Raw genomic sequence first — 25,656 nt, forward strand, 5'->3', positions numbered from 1 at the left:
GTAGCTGGGACTACACGCATGTACCACCACATTCAGTTAATTTTTAAATTTTTTGTAGAGATGTGGGTCTTGCTATGTTGACCAGGCTGGTCACAAACTCCTGGACTCTAGTGATCATTCCACCTCGATCTCCCAAAGTGCCGGGATTACAGGCATGAGCCACTGTGCCAGACCAAAAAATTCTAATTTTAAAAGGAATGCTTGATCCTGTTTTGTTTTAAAGCAAAATGTACTATTGTGTACATTTTGTTTTTAGTCAGTGTATGATTGTACATGTTGCTGAAAGCCATGTGATAATGGGAGAGTGCTCTAAATATTATTTATTAATAAATAATTACATATTATTACTTATTTTATTATGTAAATGTTCATCTTATGGTATAACCTAATGGGGAAAGATTGAGCTTTGGAGCCAGCCTTTGCCACCTGCTAGCTCTGGAGCTTTGGCCAGGTTATGTAGCCTCAGTTTCCTTATCTGTAAAGTGGGCATGTGAAGACAAATGAGAAAATAGACGTAAAAGTCTTTAGCACACTTCTTGGCACATAGTAATAATTTAAAGGCTATTGTAGCTGAAATGACCAATGAATCATGAGTGTTCTACTGAAGGAACACTTCTTCCAAATTTTCTCATATATAGTATTTAGGAGGAGCATATATGTTAGGTGATTAAGATTTTTTTTCCCCCAAATACAATGGTGATAATCCAAAGATTATGTAAGAGAAAGTAGATGTTTCTTCTCTGTTCCTCCTCTTATCCCTCTGAGTATGGAAATACTCCATGGTTTTCTCCAAGCTCATATAAACCTAAACATATACAGGGTAACTGGTTTATTTGCTTTGGTTTTGCCTTATATATTACTCTGCAACTTTTCCTACTTAGTAACACATCATGAGCATTGTTCAGAGCTAATATAGATTGAAATAATTTTTAATAACTGCAGAATAGCCTAAATAATGTAGATATGCCAAAATGTACTTGAACTATGTATAATGGATACTCAGGTTGTTATGAGTTGCCACCCTCTACTACAGATGACATTGAATGCAGCATCCCTTATACAGAATTTTTAAGATTCATTGCTTTTATTTCCAATGAAAGTTTCCCCAGAGTGACATTGCTGAGTTCAGAGTCAGTGCTAATTATAGTGCAAAGGGATTTGGGGTGCAACTACTATATAAAATTTTGTTAGTTTCTGCCCTTTTATAATCTAATTGAAGAAGAAATACACATTTATTTTTCCACAGTTTCTTTGCTTATGTACAACAATTTTAGTAAATGGTGTTTATTCCCAGGGAGGTTTGAAATTCTTCGCATTCTGAAACGTGAATCAGAAGAGCAAAAGGAGTCTCTTGACTTAGGTTTACTGTGTAGTATTTGCTGTATTTATTAGATACAAATTTGTTAGAAATTGTACATAGTTAAGTCTTGCAGTTTTTAAGAGCTAAGAGTCCCACTTGAAAACTGAAGCACCTGACTTTTGCCCTCTTGTTCCTTAATGTGCTTATACCCTACAGGGTTGCAGACAGGGGAAGAGCCATCCCCACATGCAGTATCTCGTCCCTTGAGGCCCAGGCTTGCTCAGCACTGATGCAAGCAGCTGAACAAATCTTGTTTTGAGGTCACCGATGGTAACAGGAATGATAGTATGCTAACAAATTATTTTTACAGCAGTAAAGTTACTGTGCTAGCATTAGACAGGTTCTTTTTCTTTGTAATGTCACTGAGAGCTCCTTAGTACAACATAAGTTGTTCCAAGTATCCACTTAAGTAGTGTGGGGTATGTGTGTGTTGTGTGTCTTTACAAGGCAGGGGACAGAGTGAAGAAAGAACAATTGTAATGAGTTTGTGGTGCATGTGCGTGCATGTGTGGCCATGGTATACCTTTAAGAAGCAGCACGACCATGTCTGTTTAGAAGCTTTGTTTTTCCCTATTAGTAATTAACATTTGATTACATCAGTTGGGATTATACAACTCTTTAACAGCTGACACTAGTTCATACCTGTTTTCATTCTTTCTCCCCTCTGATTCAGCTTCTTGGCTCTGGAGAAACGATTGCATTATACACTAGAATCCACTTGGTTGTACTCCTAATTCACTGGAGTGGTCACAGATCTGAAACCCACTGGGCACCCTGTCACGGTTGCCAGTCAGTGGGACCTGTAGTTGCATGTTTTGGTTTCATATTTTTTCTCCTTGTGATGAACAGCCTTAACTTTAAAAATTCTCGGCTCTGTAACCATTGGCTTGTTGGGAAAACATTTTTACAGCTGTGGTATTTAGCAGTCAGTGTGTTTCCTTGGGCTTCCTGCAGTATTCTGTGAAGTAGCAGGGATAAGAAAGGCAGTGATGGCAAACACATAAACAGTGCTTACCATGTGCCAGGAATTTATAGATTATTAACTTATAACCCTCCCAACAACTCTAGGTGGTGGGGACTGTTTTCATCCCCATGTTAGAAATTCAGGGAGCGAGCCATCTTCGGACCCATGATTATGCAGTGTGTAAGTGACTTAGGCATGGAAATGACTGCTTCTGGGTGAGGCTCGCTGTTGGGGCTGGAGAAACCAGCGAATGAGGCAACATTCCCAGGGAAGCTCAGTGCTGGATGCTCAGACCCAGATGGAGAGAGCTAGCAGAGTGGCTTGGCTGCTGCTCACTATTTAGATAGCAAGTGACACCCTGGACATGGGAGGGAAGTTGAGGGAGCTCACTCAGGCATGGGAGGAAGGAAACAGGGGAAAGGAAGGTGTGGAAAGCTTTCCTGAAGGTGTGGAAAGCTTTCCTGAGGGAGGTCACATGGAACTGTCTCTCCTGGATAGCCCTTCTTTCTTGGCTACTTCTGTCCCTGAGGGGCGCATATCTCCGGAAAAGAGCTAAGCAAGCTAAAGGTGTGTTTATCCTCAGCGAGTTTCTTTTGATTTGATGAGTGAGTCATATGTATGCTCTGGCTAGAAAACCTTTCCATTTGCTTTTGTGATTGTGTTTTTCAAATTGGTTTTTGAAGAGGTTCTGTGGGATATGCTCAGGTTCTCTCACTCCACAGCACAGTGGTACAGTAGAATAAGCCATCTAGGTAAGAGGCTCTGGCAGGGTGCCATGGCTGGGATGGGACCCTGATTCTGCTACCATGCCTTCTGGATACACTTCCTCGGGCTGAAATTGGGTCCCAGCCTCAGGGTCCCCTCCACCATATCTGAGTAATGTCCACTGTGGGTGAGCAAAGATAAACTGCTGATGGTATGTCACAGTTGTTTTTTGTAGAATGTGGGTGCTTGCTATTGTCATTGTTACTTTTATATCATAAGGTCATAGCTGATAACCTTCTTTCTGTGTCACATCAGCATGGTTCATTGGGTAAGAAGATGGGGTGAAATGGAGCTCTGGGTTTGAACTTGATTGTCTTTAGTCACTGAGTGATTGTGGGGGAAGTTATTTCCTCTCTTTAGCCTCAGTCCTTAGTCTGTAAAATGGGGTGGTATAGTAAGAGTAGCTCTGTCTTCGTAGGGCTGTTGAGATTGTGCTCAGCAGAGTGCCCCATCAGTGTGTCTGCTTCACAAATGGCGGTGCTCATTATCACCTTCTTAGTGCTCTGACACTTGTGGGGAATTTCTCATTCTGATTTTTAGGTTTAATAAGCTCTGACATTCTAGGACATACATCATTGTGGATATAGATACTGACAGCAAAAAAAAACTGGAATTGAAGAGTTGCAGATTGCACGTCTCTCAAAGAAGGGTGGGGTGTCTTACAACAAAGCATTCCTGGCGTGACTAGACAAAGCTCATTTGAGAGTAAACCAGAGTCAGGTATTCTTCTGATGGAATTGATTATGCAAACTGGACCAGGAAGAGTCCTTCATTTTATGCCCGGTTGGTGGTTCTTTACATTCTAAAGAATTTGTCATTTTACTTACAGGAAGAATTTTCCTACTGCCTTTTAATAATGAAGGGAAAACTATTGCTTTCGGTTTATCTAGTGAAACCCAGGTTCTATTTTGGAAGGACAAAGGAGTTAGTTTGGAGGGAAAATTCTGACCCTTTTTTTCTTGTAATGTAAAAAAGTGAGCACTGTTATCTGTTTTACCAGGTTACTTTAAAAGTATCACTTAATAAATTTTTTTATTTTACAAACCCCAGCTTATTATTATGGAAATTTTAGGCACATACAAAGCTGTAGAGAATGGTGAGACCCCTGACATACCTGTCTCCCACCTTCAAGGGCTGTCAACTCATAGTGGTGCTTCATCTGCACCCCCAGCCAGTTCCCAAACCCCTGTGATTTTTAAAGCAAATCCAAGACAACATTATTTTATCCATAAGTATTCAAGATGTACTTCTAATGCCTTCAGAGGAAAGTTTCGCTAAGGTCAAAAATGAAAACTTCCCTGTTCTAAGTTGCTTCCTGTGGGAAAATCATGTTTCTCTGGAAATCTCAAGACAGTAATCCTTAAAGCAGGGGGTGGAGAAATGATCTTTGAAAACAATAACTGGTGGAGCTTTTTCAGACTAACTTGTCCTCCTAGAAGATTGCCTCTTGAAGCCACCCCCTTACCCCAAGAGTTCACAGAGAGTGTTAGAGATGTGCAAGATAGAGAACCACCTATCTGGTGAAGGTGCTTCCGGGTTATGGAGGCTTTTTAACCACCATGGATGGGACTTACTTAAAAATGTATTTATTTTCTTCCTTCTTAAGCAGATTATGCTGGATACTATTTAATGGTTCCTATTTACTACAGGGCATTTTGGACACTGAGTTGTATGCTCTGGAGTGTGTATTTTAATCATTTTCGTGTCACCTACCTTGTTGCCATTTTTTATCCCATGTCAATGTGCTTGTCTGTAATAACAGTCCCTTGTCTCTTTGAAATCTGTTAAGGGCTAAGAAGCAAGGTCAAGGAACTTGTAAAGAACTGTACTTAAAGTTAGAGTAAATGAACTAAGGGTGTTCTTTTGTATGATGTTGGAATTAAGGATTTGGTGATATTTAACTGCTCAAAGGATGTTTTGGCTGCATTTCTTGGTTTTTGGCTGTGTTCTGCATAGATCAGGTTGCTGTGTAGCCACATTTCATATAGGTGAGGTATTACTGTAGTGAGTTATAACGCAGCAGGAATCTTTCTTTTCCAGTTTCACATACAGCTTTAGAAAGGCTTGAAAGGTCGTTTACATGGTTAGTGCGTAAGAAAGATGGAAAATGTGTTTTAGGACAAATTTCCATCTCACCACTGACTAAAAGTGAGTTAGGAGGGAAATAACGGAATCTTAAAATGTGCTTTTTAAAGTCTTTGTTGTTGATGTTATTTTCATTAGCAACTAAAGTTAGGGGCTTGTGTTTTAAACCTTGCAGAAAAAGCTTTACTTGGCTAAAAATAATTTGATGTATGGATATGATTTGGGTACTGTACAGCTCTAAAACTGATTGATAGAAAAAACTAATAATTTCATTTGCACTGCACAATACTAATTTCCTTTCTGCCTTCCTTTAAAGGAAAATAAGAGTAGACATTTTCAATATTCTTTCCCATCCCCTCCCACCTCATCCCTTTTTTTAGCCTTTCCTTAGGAAAATGACCTATTACTATCAAAACTGAGCTGTGCCCTATGCAGGTTTATACACAACAAAGACTAGCTGCATCAGTTTTTCCTTTCTTACACCCTCACCAAGATTACATAGGTCTGTGAAATGTCCTTGGGAGTTGTAATAATATGGAGTGCTGGAGAAATTCCAAAGACTGTTGGTAAATATAGGATGTAATTGAATAGCAGTTAGCTTCTTTTGGCAAGTTCAGAACTTACCTTTAAGAAAAAAATAAAGAGTTAAGTATACATAGTATAGCATGGGGACTAAAAAGAAAGTGCGGTGACCATGTTTAGGTTTGGATTTGAACTTCTGTCTTTCATTGGCCTGTGCAGGTAATTCAATGAAACACTAAATACAGACTGTGCAGGTAATTCAATAAAGAGGAACATGCTGCATTTGATTGATATTTGTGAAAGATCTCTCCTCTTCTTACCCATCATATTTAAAGATGTGTTTGCTCTGCCAAATAACCTTTTCTAAATTGAGAAAAAGCTGTCTTTCTTTGCTTTGTGTTTTTAACTTTGAAGATTTTTTTTTTAATTAAAAATGAGAGAACAAAATACTGGAAATCCATAGTTCATAGGTAAAGATGGAAACTTACACTTTAGAGTTTAGGAAGCTGATTGACTACTCAGAAGTGAATTTTAGAAGTGACTGAAGGTTTTCTCTGTTCTGTTGCAATGTAGCCTATTCTATGTAAAAGACCTTTAAAATGTGATGTTTACAGAGCAAATATCCCAACAAATTGCTTTCAGCAAGCATGGGCACACTGAAACACTTTTTATCATCTCAGTAGTTCCACTGTATTTGTTGCAAGGAACTTGTCTGGATGTGCAATCTCTGTCTGTGACAATACCCCAGTATAAGACAGATCAGGGGCTAGAAAAGGAAAACTTGGGTGGTGGGAATGTTCTTTTGGAAACCCAAGTTCAGTTTTTTCCCCTGAAAAAGCATGAGTGAGTGGAATAACTTAACTCTCATCCTTCTTCTTTGTAGCTTAACCCTCTCTTAAGAACCCAAAACTCAAACCCATCTAAGGCTCCAGGTCACTGAGGTCATGCTGGAGACTCCTGCCTTGCCTTAGTGTCAAAAACCCAGTGATCTCAGGATTCATTCTTTCTTCGTAATGACTGTGTTAGTCTGTTCTTGCATGGCTATAAAGAAATACCTGAGACTGGGCAACTTACAAGAAAAGAGGTTGAATTGGCTCATGCTTCTGCAGGCTCTACGGGAAGCATGGCACCAGCATCTGCTCTGCTTCTGGTGAGGGCCTCCGGGAGCTTTCAACCATGGTGGAAGGTGAAGGAGGGGAGCAGGTGTTGCATATGGCAGGAGAGGAGGGGGAAAGAGAGCGAGCGGGGTCGGGGGAGGTGCCAGACTTTACAACAACTAGATCTTGGAAGAACTCAGTATCCTGAGGATAGCACCAAGCCAGAAGGGAGCCACCCCTAGGACCTGGACACCTCTGACATCGGGGAATTACAATTCAACATGAGATTTGGTGAGGACATGTATTCAAACCATGTCAATGACAAACATTTATTTCACTTCCTGCCATGTATAAAGCTCCATGTTATGATTATAGAAGGCCACAAAGCTGACTCCAATACAGGTCTTTCCCTTCAGGCCTCTGACTGGGGAGCTGAGACACACATGAGAGTGATCGTAGGATGAGAGACTCTGTGATACACCAGGAGCTGTAGAGACACGGCCTCATGGATTTTATAAGACCAAAGGAATTTTGTATCAGTTTCCCCTGGGGAAAAAAAGGACAATCACAACACTGGTTGGGATTGCTGTACACATACTATTGGCTAGAATAAGAAATCTTCTTCCCACCCAGGATGGGCTCTTCAGAGGACATTTAGTCCGAGATTTTCTCCTTTATGCTTCAGGTGTCTGAGTCTGTGGGATAACCAGGTAGCAGTGGTTGAACTAAGAAAATGCATGATTCAGCATTCTACTTGGTCAGTGTTTCCATGGGATTGTCATAGCTTCATGTTAAACTCTGCTTTGCTGCCCCACCCCCTACCTTGGTTTTTAACCTTTAAAAAGACTTTCTCTACAGTAGGTGGTGAAGTACTCAATTTCCTCTTTGCACAACTCCTTGGCCATGCTTTGAACAAACCTAGCATACTCTGAAACTATGAGAAGAGTAGGAAGTACACTTGCCCATACTTCCTGAGTGCTCACTAGAACTGTTTTCTCACTTCTCACAAATAGGTGGCGTAGGTATTAATTTCATAGGTGAGTAAACTGAGGCTAAAAGAGGGTAAGTACTTTGCCATTCATTCTGCCCCTCTCTGGTTAAAGCCAGTAGTTGCATGAAAGTTTGTGCGTGTTCCTCTCCCTAATAGTAAACCTTGGTTCTTAGAACCCCTCGGCTCAACTTCAGTCGAATGAGGATTTTTCCCTCTCTTTAGTCTTTAGCTTTCAGTTTCCAATGGCTTTACTGAGACAAAGACCCTGGAAGCTGAAGAGTTCAGAGAGTTTACTGCACTTTCCTTGTCATTCCACCGTGCTTTGTATTCCGAATTACTTTCATCATGGAAGGGTGAAAATCTAAGTCTTTTTTTATTTTTATTTTTTAAATAGATTTAGGGGTTCAAGTGCAGTTTTGTTTGTTTGTTTGTTTGTTTGTTTGTTTTTTGAGATGGAATTTTGCTCTTCTCACCCAGGCTGGAGTGCAGTGGCACGATCTTGGTTCACTGAAACCTCTGCCTCCCGGATTCAAGTGATTCTCCTGCCTCAGCCTCCTGAGTAGCTGGGATTACAGGCGCCTGCCACCATGCCTGGCTAATTTTTATATATTTTTTTTAGTAGAAATGGGGTTTCGCCATGTCGGCCCGGTTGGTCACTCAAGTGCAGTTTTTTTTTTTTTTTTTTTGAGATAGAGTTTCACTCTCATTGCCCAGGCTAGAGTGTAGTGGCACAATCTCGGCTCACTGCAACCTCTGCCTCCCGGGTTCAGGTGACTCTCCTACCTCAGCCTCCTGAGTAGCTGGGATTACAGGCATCCGCCACCACACCTGGCTAATTTTTTGTATTTTTAGTAGAGATGGAGTTTTACCATGCAAGCCAGGCTGGTCCTGAACTCCTGACCTCAAGTGATCACTCACCCCGGCCTCCCAAAGTGTTGGGATTACAGGGCTGAGCCACCGTGCCCGGCCAAGTGCGGTTTTTTTTACATGACTGTATTGCATAATGGTGAAATCTGGGCTTTTAGTATAACCATCACCCCAATAGTGTCCCAGGTTACTTTCTTTATAAGATGCTCCTAGGAAAAAGAGGGTTAGAAGCTTGTTTTGAAATTAGAAAAAAATCACAGTATTGAAAAAAATTAGGAGTCAACATTGTTAGCTTTATGATCTGTATTTTACTTAGAAATAGAGTCTTGCTCTGTTGCCCAGCTGGAGTGTGGTGGCATGATTATAGTTCACTGCAGCCTCAAATTCCTGGGCTCAAGTGATCCTCCTGCCTCATCCTTCCAAGTAGCTGAGACTGCAGGTACACAAAACCATGTCCAGCTATTGTTTTTATTTTTATTTTGTAGGGTCAAAGTCTTGCTATTTTGCCCAGGCTGTTCTATGAAATCCTGAACTTAAGTGACCCTCTCACTTTGGTCTGCCATATATGTATAGTTCCTTTAATTTCTATGACTGGGTCTCAGCAACAGTTGCAACTTAATAGTATTTATTAGATATGTTCTTAAAGAATAGGTCAATAGAACTATTAAGTAGCTTATTTCTGTTTATTTTAAAAAATAGACTTGATTTTTGGGAGCACTTTTAAGTTCACGGCAAAATTGAAGGGAAGTCTTAAAGATTTCCCATATACCCCGCCTTTCCCCGTGCTCCCCCACTATCACCATCCCCCACTAGAGTGGTTCCTTGGTTACAATTATTGAACCTAAATTGGCACATCTCTAGCACCCTAAGTCGTCGTTTCCATTAGGGCTGACTCTTTGACTTTTTATTTTTAACGGACCTTTCTCTTAAAACAGTAGAACTTACAGTAAATAGAATGAGGACTCTATAAAGAGCCCTCATTTTTCAAAAGGGTTATAAGAGATAACCCTTTTGAAAAGTTTTTATTAGGAAAATCTTAAGTATCTAAACATGTGCCCTTTCTATGAGCATGTGGCATTTAGTTCCAGGTTTTATAATGTATGTGTGAGCAAATGAATATGATGGGGCCCCAGAGAGCCACATGGGGAAAGTTGGAAAGGTTCCAGGAGCCCAACTATTTAACAGAAAGGAGATGCTTAGAGTGAGTTTCACAGTAAGTCCACTTTATAGTAGATATTTTGCTCCCTGTTCTAATGACAAGCAGAGGTATTCCTACTGGGCATAAAATATAGCAGGGAGCTGAGTTACATTTGAGGTGGAGCTCTGTGCCTGTGTGGATGGGTAAAAGATGGAATTTTAACATATGTGCTATGGCTTTTTTGAGAACTTAAAAGTAGTGGATAAATTCACAGAATATAAAAATATTGAAATGAAAAGGACTAAGAGATCTTTTTCTCTAATCCTATTATTATAGATTAGTGTCAAGCAGATTGTTTACCTGGGATAATTTAGGTATAGCCATTCCTAAAGGTAAGAGATGTCTTAAATGAGTGCCTGAAAGTTCTTTCCAGAAGCACAGCTCTGTGGCTATGCAAGTTCTGGGTGGAAATGTCATGAACTTTTAATGTAGGTAAATGATGTGTGTGTTAGAGGTGAAAAAAATGTGTTTCTAGCTCTGAGGGAGTTTAGTGTCAAAGTGTGCTGATATTTTTAACATAAGCTAGATTAGTATGTTAAAATAAGCACCAAAGGCTGTGGGAATTCAGACAGAACAGACTACCTGTGATACTAAGGATCAGAGAAGTCCATAGAAAGAGGCAGCATCATTTAAATTCAGCAGTGATTAAGTGTGAGCATGTTTACTATCTGCACTAAGGATTGCCTTCTTTTTCACTTTTGATTATGAAAACTTAGGTATATACAAAACCTAAAAGAACAGTAGAGTGAATATCTGTATACTCACAGTTAGATTCAACAACTGTTAACATTTTGTGTATTTGTTTTAACTTTGAATTTATAGATGTGCTTATGTGTGTATGGTGTATGTGCTGGTTTTCCTTTTCTTTTCTTTTCTTTTTTTCTGAGGTGGATTTTTTGCTCTGTTGGTCAGGCTGGAATGCAATAGTGCCGTCTCAGCTCACTGCAACCTCCGCCTCCTGAGTTCAAGTGATTCTCCTGCTTCAGCCTCCCGAGTAGCTGGGATCACAGGCACACACCACCACGACTGGCTAATTTTTGTATTTTTGGTAGAGATGGGGTTTCATCATGTTGGCCAGGCTGGTCTCAAGCTCTTAACCTCAGGTGATCCACCTGTCTTGGCCTCCCAAAGTGCTAGGATTACAGGCGTGAGCCACCACGCCCAGCTGTATGCGTTGGTTTTTCAAAAAAAACATTGAAAAGTAAGTTACAGGCATCATGACTTTTTTTTATAAACCCTGATATATCCACTGGCATCTCTTAACACAATTCCTACATAATCACAATTCTATCAAAATCTGAAGAAAATTAATAAAGATACATTAATGTCATCTAATTTCTATTTTCTATTTCAAACTTTCCTAATTATCTGTATTTTTTACAGGTTTTTTTTTCACACCTGGATTTAATCAGGGTTCACACACTACATTTCGTTTTCGTAATTCCTAAATCTCTTTTACTCTGCAGCAGCCTGTACTACCTCCCCTCCCCATGCTCAATTTTGTTTCATGACATTGACTTTTAAAAGGATCAGATGAGTTTTCTTATAACATTTTGTTGATACCATATCTTGCAAGTATTTTTGTCAACTGGAGATTTTAAAAGTCTTTTAGAAATCAAAATATGTATTTTCTAGGAGATATATTACCAGATTATCTGCTAGCCATGAATATAAGGCCATTGCTCCTGATATACCATTTTCAGTAGATAATGTACTTTAAAATAATCTTTATTTACAAAAATAATATAAGACAGCTGTAAGATGCTAGAACAATGTAGAAATATACAAGGTTAGAATTCTATTTAATATCAAGTAGCTCTGAGATAATAATTTTGCCAAACTTACATTCTTTCCTTTTCTGTGTTTTGTTTATCATAAAATTGCAGTCATCTATACATGTTGTTTAAAGTTTGCTTTTTATTTCACTAGTTATGCATTGCGAATGATGTCCCATAGAATATGTAGTAGAGATTGTTTTTGCTGGGAGCAGTGTGTACCAAGCCAGCCACATTCTTTCCTAGGTGTTTACAGTGAGACACACACCCAAATGTAAAGTGCCTGGCTCAGAATTAGAAATGTGGCTTGTGCCCACAGAGCAAATATTTTTCTCTGTTTGAGGCTCTCTGGTTAATGCAGGAATTGAATATTGGCGTCTTCTGTTCTGTGCTTTAATAAGTTAAGGGAAATTCATGAGTAGTAAACACCTAAGGGCTGTATATTTGAATTTTGGCTCCCCCCGCTGTTTTTCTTGAGGTTGGGGGTGGGTGGGTCATTTCATATTCTTTTCTGTATCTATCAAGAGATCAGACTGGCTTACCTTAGAGGTAAACATGATACTCTGCCAACATAAAGTGATTTAGAAATGTTAATATATTTTACCAAGCCAGAGTTTCTAGCATATGTATTTTAAGCCATCATAAAACATATACCTGTCATGTTAAGGAATGTGCCCACGGCAAGTATCAAAGACCTGCAGTGGGAGGCTGGGGAGTGTGTTTTGCTGTGTTGCAGGGTTATACCCTGACAACCTCTGTGAGGCATGAGGACCGGCAGGGAGTGGTTTATAAATATTGAAGCCATTTTATTTATTAATTTAAGAATTCCTACAAGTAGTAGCTATTCCTATTTGTACATCCAAGTGTCTTGGGGCTCAGGGGGTAATTCTGTGTCGGCAGATGGATGAAGAGTATAAATCCTGAGTGGATGTGCCTGAATCTAGTTAACAAAACAATCAGATGAGCAAGAGATAGTCCGTTGGGCTTAATGGAGAACAGAACATTTGGACAGAAAAGCTTTCTGGACATTTCTGGCTTCTTTGAAAGACAAGTGTGATGAGCCTCCCAGCAAGATTGCTGGCTCAGGGTGGAGCAATAAGGCCACTTTTGTTGTTATTTTATTCTTGTGTTATCCATGGCAATAATGTCATCATTTTCATTTGGTGGGACATCAGGGTGTTTATAAGTCTTGTTACTATAATAGTAAGTTAAATTATCTGTGATTTGGTTACAGGACTTTTGCATCAAGATTTTGTAAAGGAACAAGATGATAGTAGGGTGGTTCCCCACATCTGTCTAAATATTTGTTGAAAAAAGGACAAAGAGTTGTGATTTTTAAGTGCTTTGAAGAATTCATATCTTTCCATTAAAAAAAAAATGGAAGTAGCTGGCCAGGTGTGTTGGCTCACGCTCGTAACCCCAGTACTTTGGGGGAGACCAAGGCGGGTGGATCACATGAGTTCAGGAGTTCAAGACCAGCCTGGCCAACATGGTGAAACCCCATCTCTACTGAAAATAATAATAAAAAAAATAGTCAGGTGTGGTGGCGGGTGCCTGTAATCCCAGCTACTTGGGAAGCTGAGGCGGGAGAATCTCTTGATCCTGGGAGGCAGAGGTTGCACTGAGCGAAGATTGCACCACTGCACTCCAGCCTGGGCAACAAGGTGAGACTCTGTCTCAAAAAAAAAGAAAAAAAAAAAAAAGAAGTAGCTGATTATATTAAATGCATATTCCCACCACTTTATCATTCATTCTAAGTAAATAATAAAGTTAAAACATAAGACATGAAAATAAAAGTAAATAATGTTAATAAAAGAGGCAGTGTTGCAAAGAGTGAGGTGGAACAAGATCAAATTTTAAATTCAGTGGGGCACTAAAGTCATTAAACCTTACTTTTTTCATCTGTAAAATAGACACCATAGGGTTGTTCATGAAGTTGGAATGAGACAATATATTTAGAAATTTAAAAAGCAAAACACCAGTGTTCAAGTTTCACTCCTAGTGGGCTTTTTAATTTGTATTTTATTTTTTATTTTTTTTTATTTGAGACAGAATCATACTCTGTTGCCCGAGCTGGCGTGCGGTGGCATGATCATGGATCACTGCAGCCTTGGCCTCCCAGGCTCAAGAGATCCTCCCATCTCAGCCTCCCAAGTAGCTGGGACTAGAGGCACACGCCATCATGCCTGGCTATTTTTTTTTTTTTTTGTAGAGACAGGGTCTCATTGTGTTGTGCAGGCTGGTCTTGGACTCCAGGGCTTAAGTAACCCTTCTGCCTCAACCTCCCAAAATGCTGGGATTACAGGCATGAGCCACCACGCCCAGCCTCCTAGCACTTTCTTGAGTGGACAGTATTGCATAGTGAAAAAAGTATGTGAACTGAAGTTATGTAGACATTGGTTTAAATTCTGGCTTTACCATTTACACTGTGCACCTGTGAATGAATTCTTTAATCTCTTTGAACCTTCGTTTCTTCAATTGTAAAGTAGCTTTTATCGTATCACCCTTGTAAGATAAGGCATAGGGTATGGGCTCTGCCAAGACACTTAGGAGTTCCAGAACTTGCAACTTGTCAAATCTGGATGGTGATCTGTTGGCAGGGGGTTGTGCGCTTCTGTGTGTGTGGAATATGGTACCATTGACAGGTCCCTTCTGGAGCATGACCGTGGTGTTTCTTTTGCATTTACAGCTATCTTCCAGAGGACCACACTGGGCATGGACACCCTTTTCCCTACCTGGAGGAGCACAGGTGATAGTGTAATTTTCCAGTCACGAAACTGTTAAGGCCGTCTCAGGGGCGTGTGCGCCAGGATAGGAGGGCGGCGTCCGAGGACCACATAGCCATGCCTTTTGGTCTGAAGCTCCGCCGGACACGGCGCTACAACGTCCTGAGCAAGAACTGCTTTGTTACACGGATTCGCCTGCTGGACAGCAATGTTATCGAGTGCACGCTGTCGGTGGAAAGCACAGGGCAAGAATGCCTGGAGGCTGTGGCCCAGAGGCTGGAGCTGCGAGAGGTAAGGGGGTGTGTCTGTGTGCGCATGCGCGCATGCATGTGTGTTGGGTATGTGAAGGAGAACTCACCAAAGGGACCAGCCATCTGTTTCTTGGCATCTGTCATGTTTTTTGGCCTAAGCGACAATGTGTTTATAAGAATCCTGTTATTCTTAGCATGGCTGTGATCTTATCCGTCATTGGATGGGAAGATTCGTGCTGATGTGAACAACGCCTAAAGCTGCATGGCGTGGCAGGTTTCCTTTTATTTCAGCTGGGGAAGAGGTTTTGGGGGAGTTGAAAATGAGAGACTCTCCCTACCAAAGTCATTTTCTCTCTTTAAAACAACTGAGTGGGTAGCTGGTATTTTGGCATTCTGGCTGCACATTAAGGAGAAAAACGCCCACATACGGATGCATGCAGCTGTCCTTTTTTTTTTTTTTTTTTTTTTTTGGTTTCTGTATTTCCTCTTAAAAAAAAAAAAACAAATAAAGAGAAAAGCATTTAGAGTGAGCATGACAGGTGGGAGGCTTTTTGTGGATCCTGTAAAACAGAGGTTTTGTTGCTTAAGATCCCTCAACAGGCCCAGGCACGGTGGCCAAGCCCTGTAATCCCAGCACTTTTGGGAAGGCCAAGACCGGGGCGGATCACGAGGTCCCCAGGAGATCCGAGACCATCGGTGGCTTACACCGGTGAACCCCGGTCTCCTACTAAAAATAGAGAGAGAGGAGAGAGCGAGAGAGAAGGCGAGCCGGGCCGAGGGTGGGCGGCGCCTGTAGTTCCCCAGCCTACTCGGGAGGGCTGAGGCAAGGAGAATGGCTAACCCGAGAAGGCGGAGCTTGACCAGTGAGCTGAGACCGCCACTGCCACTCCAGCCTGGCCGACCCAGCGAGATCCGTCTCAAAAAAAAAAAAAAAAAGAATTCCTCACAGCCCTCATTGCTTTCATGCTGTCTGTGAGATGACTTTTAAGCAAAAGCAGCGCTGACCACTTAGAAAGTCATGCTATCACTCTTTAGAAGGGACTTTCAGAGCAGTTGTTTATGACAGCCAAGCCCTTCTTTTTTCAGTCGTACAGACATTCAGAACAAGAGACTTTTGTGAGCAATCCACACTTCAGCATCTGTGTCTTGAGAGCTGTCTGACATATTGATCAGTGGGGAAGGTGGTCTGGTTGAGTGGTTGCCAGTACTGAATGACTGCAAGCTCCTGAGGCTCAGACCTTCCTGAGGGAAAGCTGTATGTCATTGTCCTAGGTCCCTGGGCTCTTGGAGAGTCCAAGTGACAGCATTGCCCAGGACCTCGATGACAGAAGAGGGGTGGCAATCACTGTTGGAAGTGATTGCATGTGACCTCTCTCCACCTGCTTACAAAGGAGTTGGGGCCCAAGAGGATCTTCCTCTCCCCTTTCCTGCTCTGAAAGTGCCTTCTAAAGACATCTTCCACAGGCTAGCTGTTTTTCTCTGGGAATCTGTTTCACCTGAAATGCATCTGTCTCCTGATGTTCTTTGTGTTTATATTTTGGTTTCAGTGATCACGTATTCCTTTTAGGTATATTTTTCTGTGCAGGAGACTGTCTTGGACAATGGATATATGTATTAGTAGCTTGGTAATTGCCACAGTAGAATAAATGTGTGAAATGTTCTCATCTTGTTGATTGGTAGCTGGCTCTCTTTTTCTCGTTGGTAACACATTAGGGTACACACATTTAAACACATTTGCATATGTGCATGGGCATAAAGGAAAAACTTAAATATTGGTTGGGGAAGAGACTTGTCTAAGTTGTTATAGAAAATTAGTATTTTTACTTTTAAGTACTTTCAGTCACTCAAATTAGAGCAACTAATTATTCCTCATATGCGTCGGGGGACAGTGTAGCATGTGGTTAAGTAGTTACAAGTATAGGCATTGGAATCTTGGTCTTGGATTCAGCTTACTCTTCTGTCATTTGTTAGCTGCGTGACAATGGAAAAGTTACCAAATCTTTTGAGGCATAAGTTTCCTACGTATAAAATCGGAATAATAATGCTTACTTCATAGGGCTGTTGTAAATATTAAAAGAGTTCCTGTATGGAAAATGTATAGTGCTGCGTTTAATAATTTATAATTGTTCAAATTTGAGAGTCTTAATAAGCAACTTAAAAAAAACCCATTTTTTGTTAAAGAAAATATTGAACATCTTGTGCCAGACACTTTTTTAGAACTTGGTGAAATGAAGATAAATAAGGTACAATTTTACCTTCAAGACATGCATACAACAGTAGGGGAGTCCAGCCTTTAAATAAACAGTGAATATTGAATGTGGTCCGAGCTAAAATAGAATGCAGGGGTAGGCCCAAAAGGCGATGGCTGTCCTTAGTGTTGTGCAGTGCGCAATCCAGCCCACTGAACACTGCAGTCTTGCTGGTGAGAGAGAAAGAGTTGATGGAAGATGAACAAAGCCTTCACTCTGAACCAAAACTTGAAGGATATGTTTGAGTCCAGCAGGTAGAAAAGAAGGCCATATCGTCTTTAGTGTGAGGAACTGGATTATCAAAGATTCAAGGATGTGAAAGAGCAGCCAACATTTTGGGGGCTGAGAAGGCATCACTCCGAATCACCAGGTCAAGCTAGAGTTTATAACGAATGATGTGTGGAGATGTGTATGGTAATAATGGCTTTCAACAGACTATTGTTTTTCTCAGTGAGAAGGCAAAAGTCAACCCTGGGTCATCCCACAACTACCTTATCGCAAAGAATAAAGCAGTGCAGTGCCAAGTGTGTGCGTAGTGTGATTGACATTCCATTGCTGAGCTGGGGTTTGCATTTAATACCAACTTTATTTTGACATGCCCTAATGGGTGCATCCGCATTTGACCAAATCACTTTCTTTTTGAATTTTGTGCTTTCCTTCCATGACAGACAACATTGAAGTTGTGCCCTTTTGTGAATCAATCCTCTAGATACTCCTGAATTAAAGGATCAGATAGAGTAATCTGATACTTTTCTTCCTTTGCACAAACACGTCTTAAAGAAGAATGCATCCTCCACCCAAAAGCAGAAGTAAGAGGAGGTGAACACGGGATCTGATCCTCATACCTTGAATTTCTATTTGGGTCATTTTTCAAATAGAGCCAATGCTGCTTTAGAGGAGAAGATGATAACCAATCTAAGATATAAGAAAAAGTTTAGTCTTTTTTGGGAGGGGTGTTGGGGCCTAACTCTGTTGCACAAGATGGAGTGCAGTGGCATGATCATGGCTCATTCAGCCTCCGCCTCCTGGCTCAAGTGATCTTCCTGCCTTGGTCTCCCAAAGTGCTGGGATTACAGGTGTGAGCCACACACCCAGCCAAAATATATTTAATCTTGTTTTTTTTTTTTTTTTTTTTTCAATTGAGATAGGGTCTTGCTCTGTTGCCCAGACTGGAGTGCAGTGGTACGATCATGACTCACTACAGCTTCAACCTCATGGGCTCAAGTGATCCTCCCACCTCAGCCTCCCAAGTAGCTGAGACTACAGGCACATGCCATCATGCCCAGCAAATGTTTACTTTTTTTTGTACGCATGGGATCTCACTCTATTGCCCAGGCTGGTCTCAAACTCCTGGGATCAAACGATCCTCCCGCCTCAGCCTCCCAAAGTGCTGGGATTATGGATGTGAGACACTGTGCCCAGGTCAATATGTTTAGCCTTTATGAAGACTTAGAAACTAGATTATGGTGGATATTTGGCTTTGCCATTAGAAGTAGTTTAGGTATATCATAAATTTTGTAATAGCGTTATATTAGGAAAGGATGTATGGCAGATTAAAATTTTTTTGATTAAATTTTTTATTTACATTAATTGTTTTACCACTGTATTTTATTAGATAATTTTAATAGACTTTATTTTATTTTAAGACTTTGATTTCTTAGAGCACTTTGAGATTCACAGTAAAATTGAGAGGAAGGTACAGAGAATTTCCATATACCCGTGGCCCCATGCATGTACATCCTCCTCCACTATCAACATCACCCCAGAGTGGCACATTTGTTATGATTATTGAACCTACATTGACACAACATTATCACCCAGAGTCCAGAGTTTACGTTAGGGCTTATTTTGGTGGTGTACATTCTATAGATTTGGACAAATGTGATATGCTCCTATTTAACATGGCATTCAGAAAGACCCAAGCCTTGTTCCTATTGTCAGCAAACAGTTGTGTCTGGGAAAGCTGAATGTGATAGGGTCCCTGCTCCCAGAAACCAGATAGAGTCTTTGCTCCTAGAGTTTAGAGAACAGGACAAACAAGAAACAAGGCAAAGGGAGCGGCTTGTGCTAAGGTACAGAAACAGGAAAGAACATGGAATTTTCAGGGAAAGGTGAAATTCAGTTTGCACTGGTGTGTGTGTGTGTGTGTGTGTGTGTGTGTGTTGGGATTTTCAGGGAAAGGCAGAGTTCAGTTTGCACTGTTCTCTGTTTCTGTGTGTGTGTGTTGGAATTTTCTGGGAAAGGCATGGTTCAGCTTTCACTGATCTGTTTGTGTGGCGGGGGGAGGGTATTTTCAGGGAAAGGCAGAGTTCAGTTTGTTTGCAGTGGTGTGTGTGTTGTGTGTGTGTGTATGTGTGTGTGTGTGAAAGGGGTCATGGAAGGGAAGAGGGTAGAGGAGGAAGGGGTAGGACGGAGTCTGCTTTTGCAGGGTTTGCTGTGTCTGCCTAGGGAGTTTTAACTAGATCTATAGGATAGTATTTCTAAAATAAGTTACAAAGGGTAATTACCACCTTTTGATTGTATGTACTCTGCTGAGCAGTTTCCATAGATCAGTCGTGTAGTCCTCATAACGAGTCTGTGATGAGTCCCTACCCTTGCTGTTCCTATCTTACAGATGGGGAGGCTACAGCATAGGGTGACCTGCCCACAGTCACTGGGCTGGCAAGTTGTGAGGCCGGTTCAAACCCTGGCAGGCTGACACCACTGTTCCAGTTCCCGGAGACATGTAGTAGGGGAACAGGGAGCATGGTAAAATGCTTTGGGAAACACTCTCTCCTCAATTCTATAGTAAAAGAAAGAAAATGGTGTTCCAGTAAGTGTTTCACGGTTGTCTTAGCCTTCCAGAAAATACTCTTTTGAACTATGTGGGGAATAAAACACTGCTGTGAAGTATAAGTCATCAGAGGACTCCAAGGAGGAGCATGACATGGTTACCTTGCATGTCAGGTAAAGAACTCAGTAGTAGGAAAGAGTGGGGATCGGCCAGACGCGGTGGCTCACGCCTGTAATCCCAGCACTTTGGGAGGCGGAGGCAGGCTGATCATGAGGTCAGGAGATCGAGACCATCCTGGCCAACATGATGAAACACTGTCCCTCCTAAAATACAAAAATTAGCTGGGTGTGGTGGCACATGCCTGTAATCCCAGCTACTCGGGAGGCTGAGGCAGGAGAATCGCTTGAACCAAGGAGTTGGAGGTTGCAGTGAACCAAGATTACGCCACTGCACTCCAGCCTGGTGACACAGTGAGACACCATCTCAAAAAAAAAAAAAAAAAAAAAAAGGAAAGAAAGAAAAGAGTGGGGATCAGCTGAGTGCGATGGCTCATGCCTGTAATCCCAGCACTTTGGGAGACTGAGGTGGGCGGATCGCCCGAGGTGAGGAGTTCGAGACCAGCCTGGCCAACATAGTGAAACCCCATCTCTACTAAAAATACAAAAATTACCCAGGCATGGTGGCATGCACCTGTAATCCCAGCCACTCAAGAGGCTGAAGCATGAAAATAACTTGAATCTGGGAGGTGGAAGTTGCAGTGAGGCGAGATTGAGATTGCGCCATTGCACTCCAGCCTGGGTGACAGAGCGAGACTCTGTCTCAAAAAAAAGAAGAAAAGAGTAGGGGTCAGAGGGGAGGGACAGGAGGAACAGAGATGCCGGTGAGCACAATTGTAAACCTGGCAAGAGGTCATGAGATGAACTGGTTAGGAAAAATGTATTTTCAGTTGTTTTAAAGGGGAAGAAAAAAATCAGGGATAAGTTGCTACTTGGGAGCTGTGTTAACAAAGACATTCCCGAGATATAGGAAGCTCAGAAAATCAGAATTCTATTAATGTCATTGTAATATATCTGGATCAGTGGGCTTAACCCTTTTCTCCAAATCTTCGGTGGAACATGGATGTGTAAATGGAGCTGGGCCTTTTACAGAGGAGATGGGAGATCTGGAGCGCTATCTCAGTTTGAAAATAACTAGCCTAGGTTAAGGGAAAAAGAGCTAAAACAATGGTGCCTTATGACTAATTATCATAGTTTAAAAAAGAAGTACATGGAAACACAGCAGAGTTTAGTGGCTAGGAATGTCAGCTTGGACCAAACTGCCTGAGTTTGAATCCTGGTTCTGCCATTTACTAGCTATGTAAACTTAGATAGCTACTGAAGTACCCTGTGCCTCAGTTTTCTCATTTGTAAAATGGAAATGGTAATAGTAGCCACCTCTACGAATTGTTGGGAGGATTCAAAGAGTTAGTTTTTCATAGTTGCCTCAGTATCGCCGTTGCCTAGCATAGGGAGCACTCAATATTTCTGCTTTCTTTGCAAGACACCCCACAAGCTATCCAGCCTCTGCCATGACACTTCCAGAGACTGGGCTGTCACCCTTTTGTAAGTCTACTTGTTCCATTTTTAGATGACTTTGATTATTAGAAACTGGGGCCAGGAGTGGTAGCTCACAACTATAGTCCTAATACTGGGAGGCCAAGATGGAAGGTCACATGACCTCAGGGGTTCAAGACCAGCCTGAGCAACATAGTGAGATCCATCTCTACAAAAAAATATAAAATTCGCCAGGCATGGTGACTGCATGGTGACTACATGCCTGTAGTCCCAGCTACTTGGGAGTCTGAGGCAGGAGGATCCTTTGAACCCCGGGAGAATGAGGCTGCAATGAGCTATTAACATACCACTGCACTCCAGTCTGGGTGACAGAGCGAATCTCAATCTCTCTCTCGATGTAGCTATAGATAGATATAGATATAGATACAGATAGATATATATGAAACTGTGATCTTATGTTGAGTTAAAATAGCAAAGTCTTTCAGTTCCTCAAATAGCTAGGATTAATTTAAGGTTGTGCTGTCCAATATGGTAGCCACATGTGGTTATGGAACACGTGAAATGTGGCTATTTTGAACTGAAATGCATGGTAAGTGTGAAAACACATCAGAGTTTGAAGACATAGGATGAGAAAACTAAAATACTCATTAATTATATTTATGTACAGGTTGCAATGATGTTTTGACATGTTTTAAATAATATTTATTAAAAGTAAGTTCACTTTTTGGTCTTTTAAAATGCGGCTTCTAGAAGATTTAAAATTAAGTATGTAGCTCACATTTTATTTCTGCTAAACAGTGCTATTCTGAGAAAGGCAAGGGGGCCATTTAATGGTAATAGTGAGTGTAAACATTCTAATAAAATGTAAAAATATGCTAGACTAACCTTGGCTCTACTTTTAACAAGTGGAAGAAGGATAAATGATATAACAAAGGCACCTGAGATACCCTTCACTTCATTGGTAAAACCTATTTGAGGTAGGGAACGGCTGTGGGGAAATCCAGCATTCTGGAGAATAGTGACTTTCATAACTCTCGGCTCTCTCCTAAGGCTAAGCTTAAGAGCCTTGGTTTTTAAAAGAGCATAAAAAAGTTTTTAAAACCAAACTATAATCATTTCAAAGAGTTAGTCCTTATCGTCTAATTTATCCCCTTTTCTTTTGCAAATTTATACTTCGATCTTTACTAAAAGCAGTTTTACCCAAAGCTATCACTACAGTAGAAATTTTCCACATTTTGCTATTTTCATAATGACTAGAGATTATAAAGATTAGGAAATTTAACTTGCATTTCCTATTATCACACAAAAGTTAACTTACATGAAGAAGATTTCTATGGTTTGATTTTATGCTAATCTTTTGGCAGTTAATAATTTATGTGGGATTTGGGGAGTACTCAGTTAAATGGAACACTTCATGTCCTGGCAGATAATAGTGGAATTCTGCTGTATTTTATAGCTTGTTTAATCACATCAGTATATATGTGTATTTGCAAAGGATTAAAATAATTAATACTGATTAAGAATCAACTGAAGAGTAGACTGCTGGGGAAGATTTCTCATCTTTAAGTTTTGTATTGCTTTTTGTCTTTGTAGAAATGACAGTGTGAAACATTATTAGCTTAATGTCAGCCCTAGAATGTAATGGCACTGGCATCTCCATTTTCTCGATATAGAGATTGTATGTGAACTATTTGCCAGTCTTAACTTGTATGTCTTCATCTTTCTGTGTATTCTAGGTGAGTTGTGCAGTCTCAGAAGAGTGGTTTTTCTTGGCTATGGGACTCTCTTCTTGGGTCTGTGTTATTCTGCAGTTTCTTTTCCTGTACTTTTACAAAGAGATTGGCTAGGAAAATGAAGAGGGTGCAATTGTTAATTATAGATGTGTCAGTTATAGATATCTCAGACCTACCCAGAGTAGAGGTTGATTAAGCACAAGTTCTTTTCTACCGTTATCCAGCTGACGTACGGTGGCTTATTTTCCAAAGCCATTGGAATGTAACTGCATGAAGTGCTATTTCAGAGTCTGCTTATAGTCATCTTTTGAAGTATTTTCCATGCCTCAGTGAAACTGTTCATGCTTGTATAATATGTAATTCATATATTTTATGTGGAAGCACACCAACTGTTTCTTAATTTACAGCTGAAATACTGGGTAAGATAGGCAACCTATTAAAACTTAATGCAAGATACTTTAAACTTTTGCTTCTGGATGAGTAACTCTTCAAAATGCTTGAGATAAGATCATGGCTTTAATCCTTGGTAATTGCCAAGACCGCATCTAAACCTCTTAAAAATAGCATTAAAGTCTGTGCCATTGGTCACAAAACTGGAAAAACAAAACCCTCAAAAAATATTTCCCTTTTAATAACTAATGTGGGGGATTATACCATCTCTATACAAATAAATGAACAAGCAAATCAAAAGTATCCCAAAGTATTTTTTAATAGACTTTCTTTCTTTAGAGCAGTTTTAGGTTCACAGCAAGATTGAGCAGAAGGTATAGAGAGTTCCCATATGCCCCCTGTCCCCAAAACTACTTTTAAGGGCCCTTAGTCTCAGAATCTTTCCATAATACCAAAAGATGGACATTTTGACACTATAGTATCCACACACCAATCTGCCACTGAAGAAACTAGCCGATTTTTTAGTATGTACTTAAATGTATGTTTCCTGTGTTAAAATGCAATTCCCCAAACCAAATAAATGAGGAAGCTGCTCACAAAAAAATGACATTTTAGTGCGGCTTTCCCTACTTGGTTTCATTGTAGTGCATTTTTTGTAACTGGTTCAGAGATGTGGTTCCTGTCCCTGAGGACTGGTTCTTCTGTCTTCTTTTCTCATCATTGCAGTAAACTTATTGCAGAACTCATGGCACCAGAGCTGTGTGTTCTAGTTTTCTTAAGAAAACTAGAGCAATAAAATGGGGATTCATACCTCTCCCAGAGGAGGTATCATGAGGATTAAATGAGCCTGGCTTACTTTTGGTGCCTGAGATATAAACAGAACAAATATTTCAGGCATTTACTCAGGTAATATGGTGGGATCCTCTTTGAGTCATGGAGAAGGTGGTTTCTGTTTGCAATCATCCACCATGCTTTCTTCAACCACGTGGCAATGTTTAGCAGCTAAGCTCAGCTTTCAAAATTGAGCTAGAGTTTAAATTGGCAAGTGAACCACGAACCAGCCTGGTGGGGTCTCAGCTGGGCTTGACAGGATTAGTAGTTCCTTGGATAATACACAGGAAGTTGATTGGTGCACATGCTAGTTGAACTGAGAGCCTAGGCTCTGATTCCATTTCCTGTGAGGCACTGTGTAGATGTGGGAGAATAAACGTGTGCTGTATTGTACTTTTGAGGCAGGGTCTTTCTACTCCAGAGTAGGCAGATAGCTAGAGGAAGAACTGGAGGAGAAGGGTGGGAATGCAAAAGGTTACTTTGGGCATAGCTTCAAAAATTAGGGTGGGGATGGGGATCTCAGAAATGGACTTTTCTTCTTGCTAGAGGACTAAATTTGACAGTTTTAAAGTTAGGATGTTCTGGCTGTGAGTATGTACAAACTCTGTCCTTCAGATTACTTGTCTCCCCCAATTCTGCCCTGCACTGGACACCCCATTTCTTCAGTAGTTATGTAATTATTTCACTGGATAATTACCTGGTGAGTCACTGTGAAATATTCTGTGTCCTCTGAAAGGTGCTGTACCACAGCAGTGATGAATTTATGCCATGAATTAGGTTTTTCCATTAGAAGTGATTTACTTTGTTATTTAGAGCTCTGGCTCAAGATTATTGCCTTACTATCGTTTCTCTTGTACCTCGTCATCCTCCTTCTCAACATACCCGTATGTGTGTATGCACAGGAGTGTGTGTATGTGCAGCTGCAGTGTGCATTTTGTGTGTGTTGTGTGTGTGCACATACATGTTTGTGTGTGTGTACTCCATGGAATACTCTTTCTCTGAGGGTTTTCTGGGGTGGAGGTCAGGTCTGGTTTAATGATCTGGATGAATAGGAATGAGAAAAGGAAATTTAAAATAGCTTTCAAGGCATAGATAGACACAATAAAATTTTAACCGTTTTCAAAATCGATTGTATAACATTTATGCAGTTACTGTGGCCCTCTATAATTTGAATATTACTAATTTGAATGAAGTGTGGACTATAAAGATATCTCCCAAATGTCACAACTGCTTTTAGTGAAAGATGATAAATCATGGTTAGCCTGTTAAGCAATTGTGAAGCTTGCCCTGTTTCTCCACTCATGCTTATAAAAAGCACTCTTTTCCAGCTTTAATAATTGCTGTATATCATGTTAATTACACATATTACCTAATTTATTGTATGGAGACTCACTCCTAGGCATCCAAAATGCCATGGAATACCCTCATACAGCCCTGTATTCCATACAGGAATTCAGTATAATGCAGAACTACTTTGGACCCTTATCAGATAAATGTCTTGAACTGAGTACCCAAATGACTTCACG

At 40.7% G+C, this 25,656-nt stretch overlaps 1 protein-coding gene across 1 annotated transcript in view; it reads left to right on the forward strand.

Annotated features, from left to right (window-relative positions):
* PTPN14 (protein tyrosine phosphatase non-receptor type 14) overlaps positions 1-25,656 on the forward strand; it is a 209,516-nt gene that overhangs the window by 82,630 nt on the left and 101,230 nt on the right. The window contains exon 3 of the mRNA XM_017868794.1: positions 14,314-14,641. Coding sequence (XP_017724283.1) covers positions 14,468-14,641 — 174 coding nt within the window. The 5' untranslated portion in view covers positions 14,314-14,467. The remainder of the gene's footprint in view (positions 1-14,313; positions 14,642-25,656) is intronic.

This window comes from Rhinopithecus bieti, unplaced genomic scaffold, assembly GCF_001698545.2.
Source record: "Rhinopithecus bieti isolate Rb0 unplaced genomic scaffold, ASM169854v2 scaffold_2574, whole genome shotgun sequence".
NCBI lineage: Eukaryota > Metazoa > Chordata > Mammalia > Primates > Cercopithecidae > Rhinopithecus > Rhinopithecus bieti.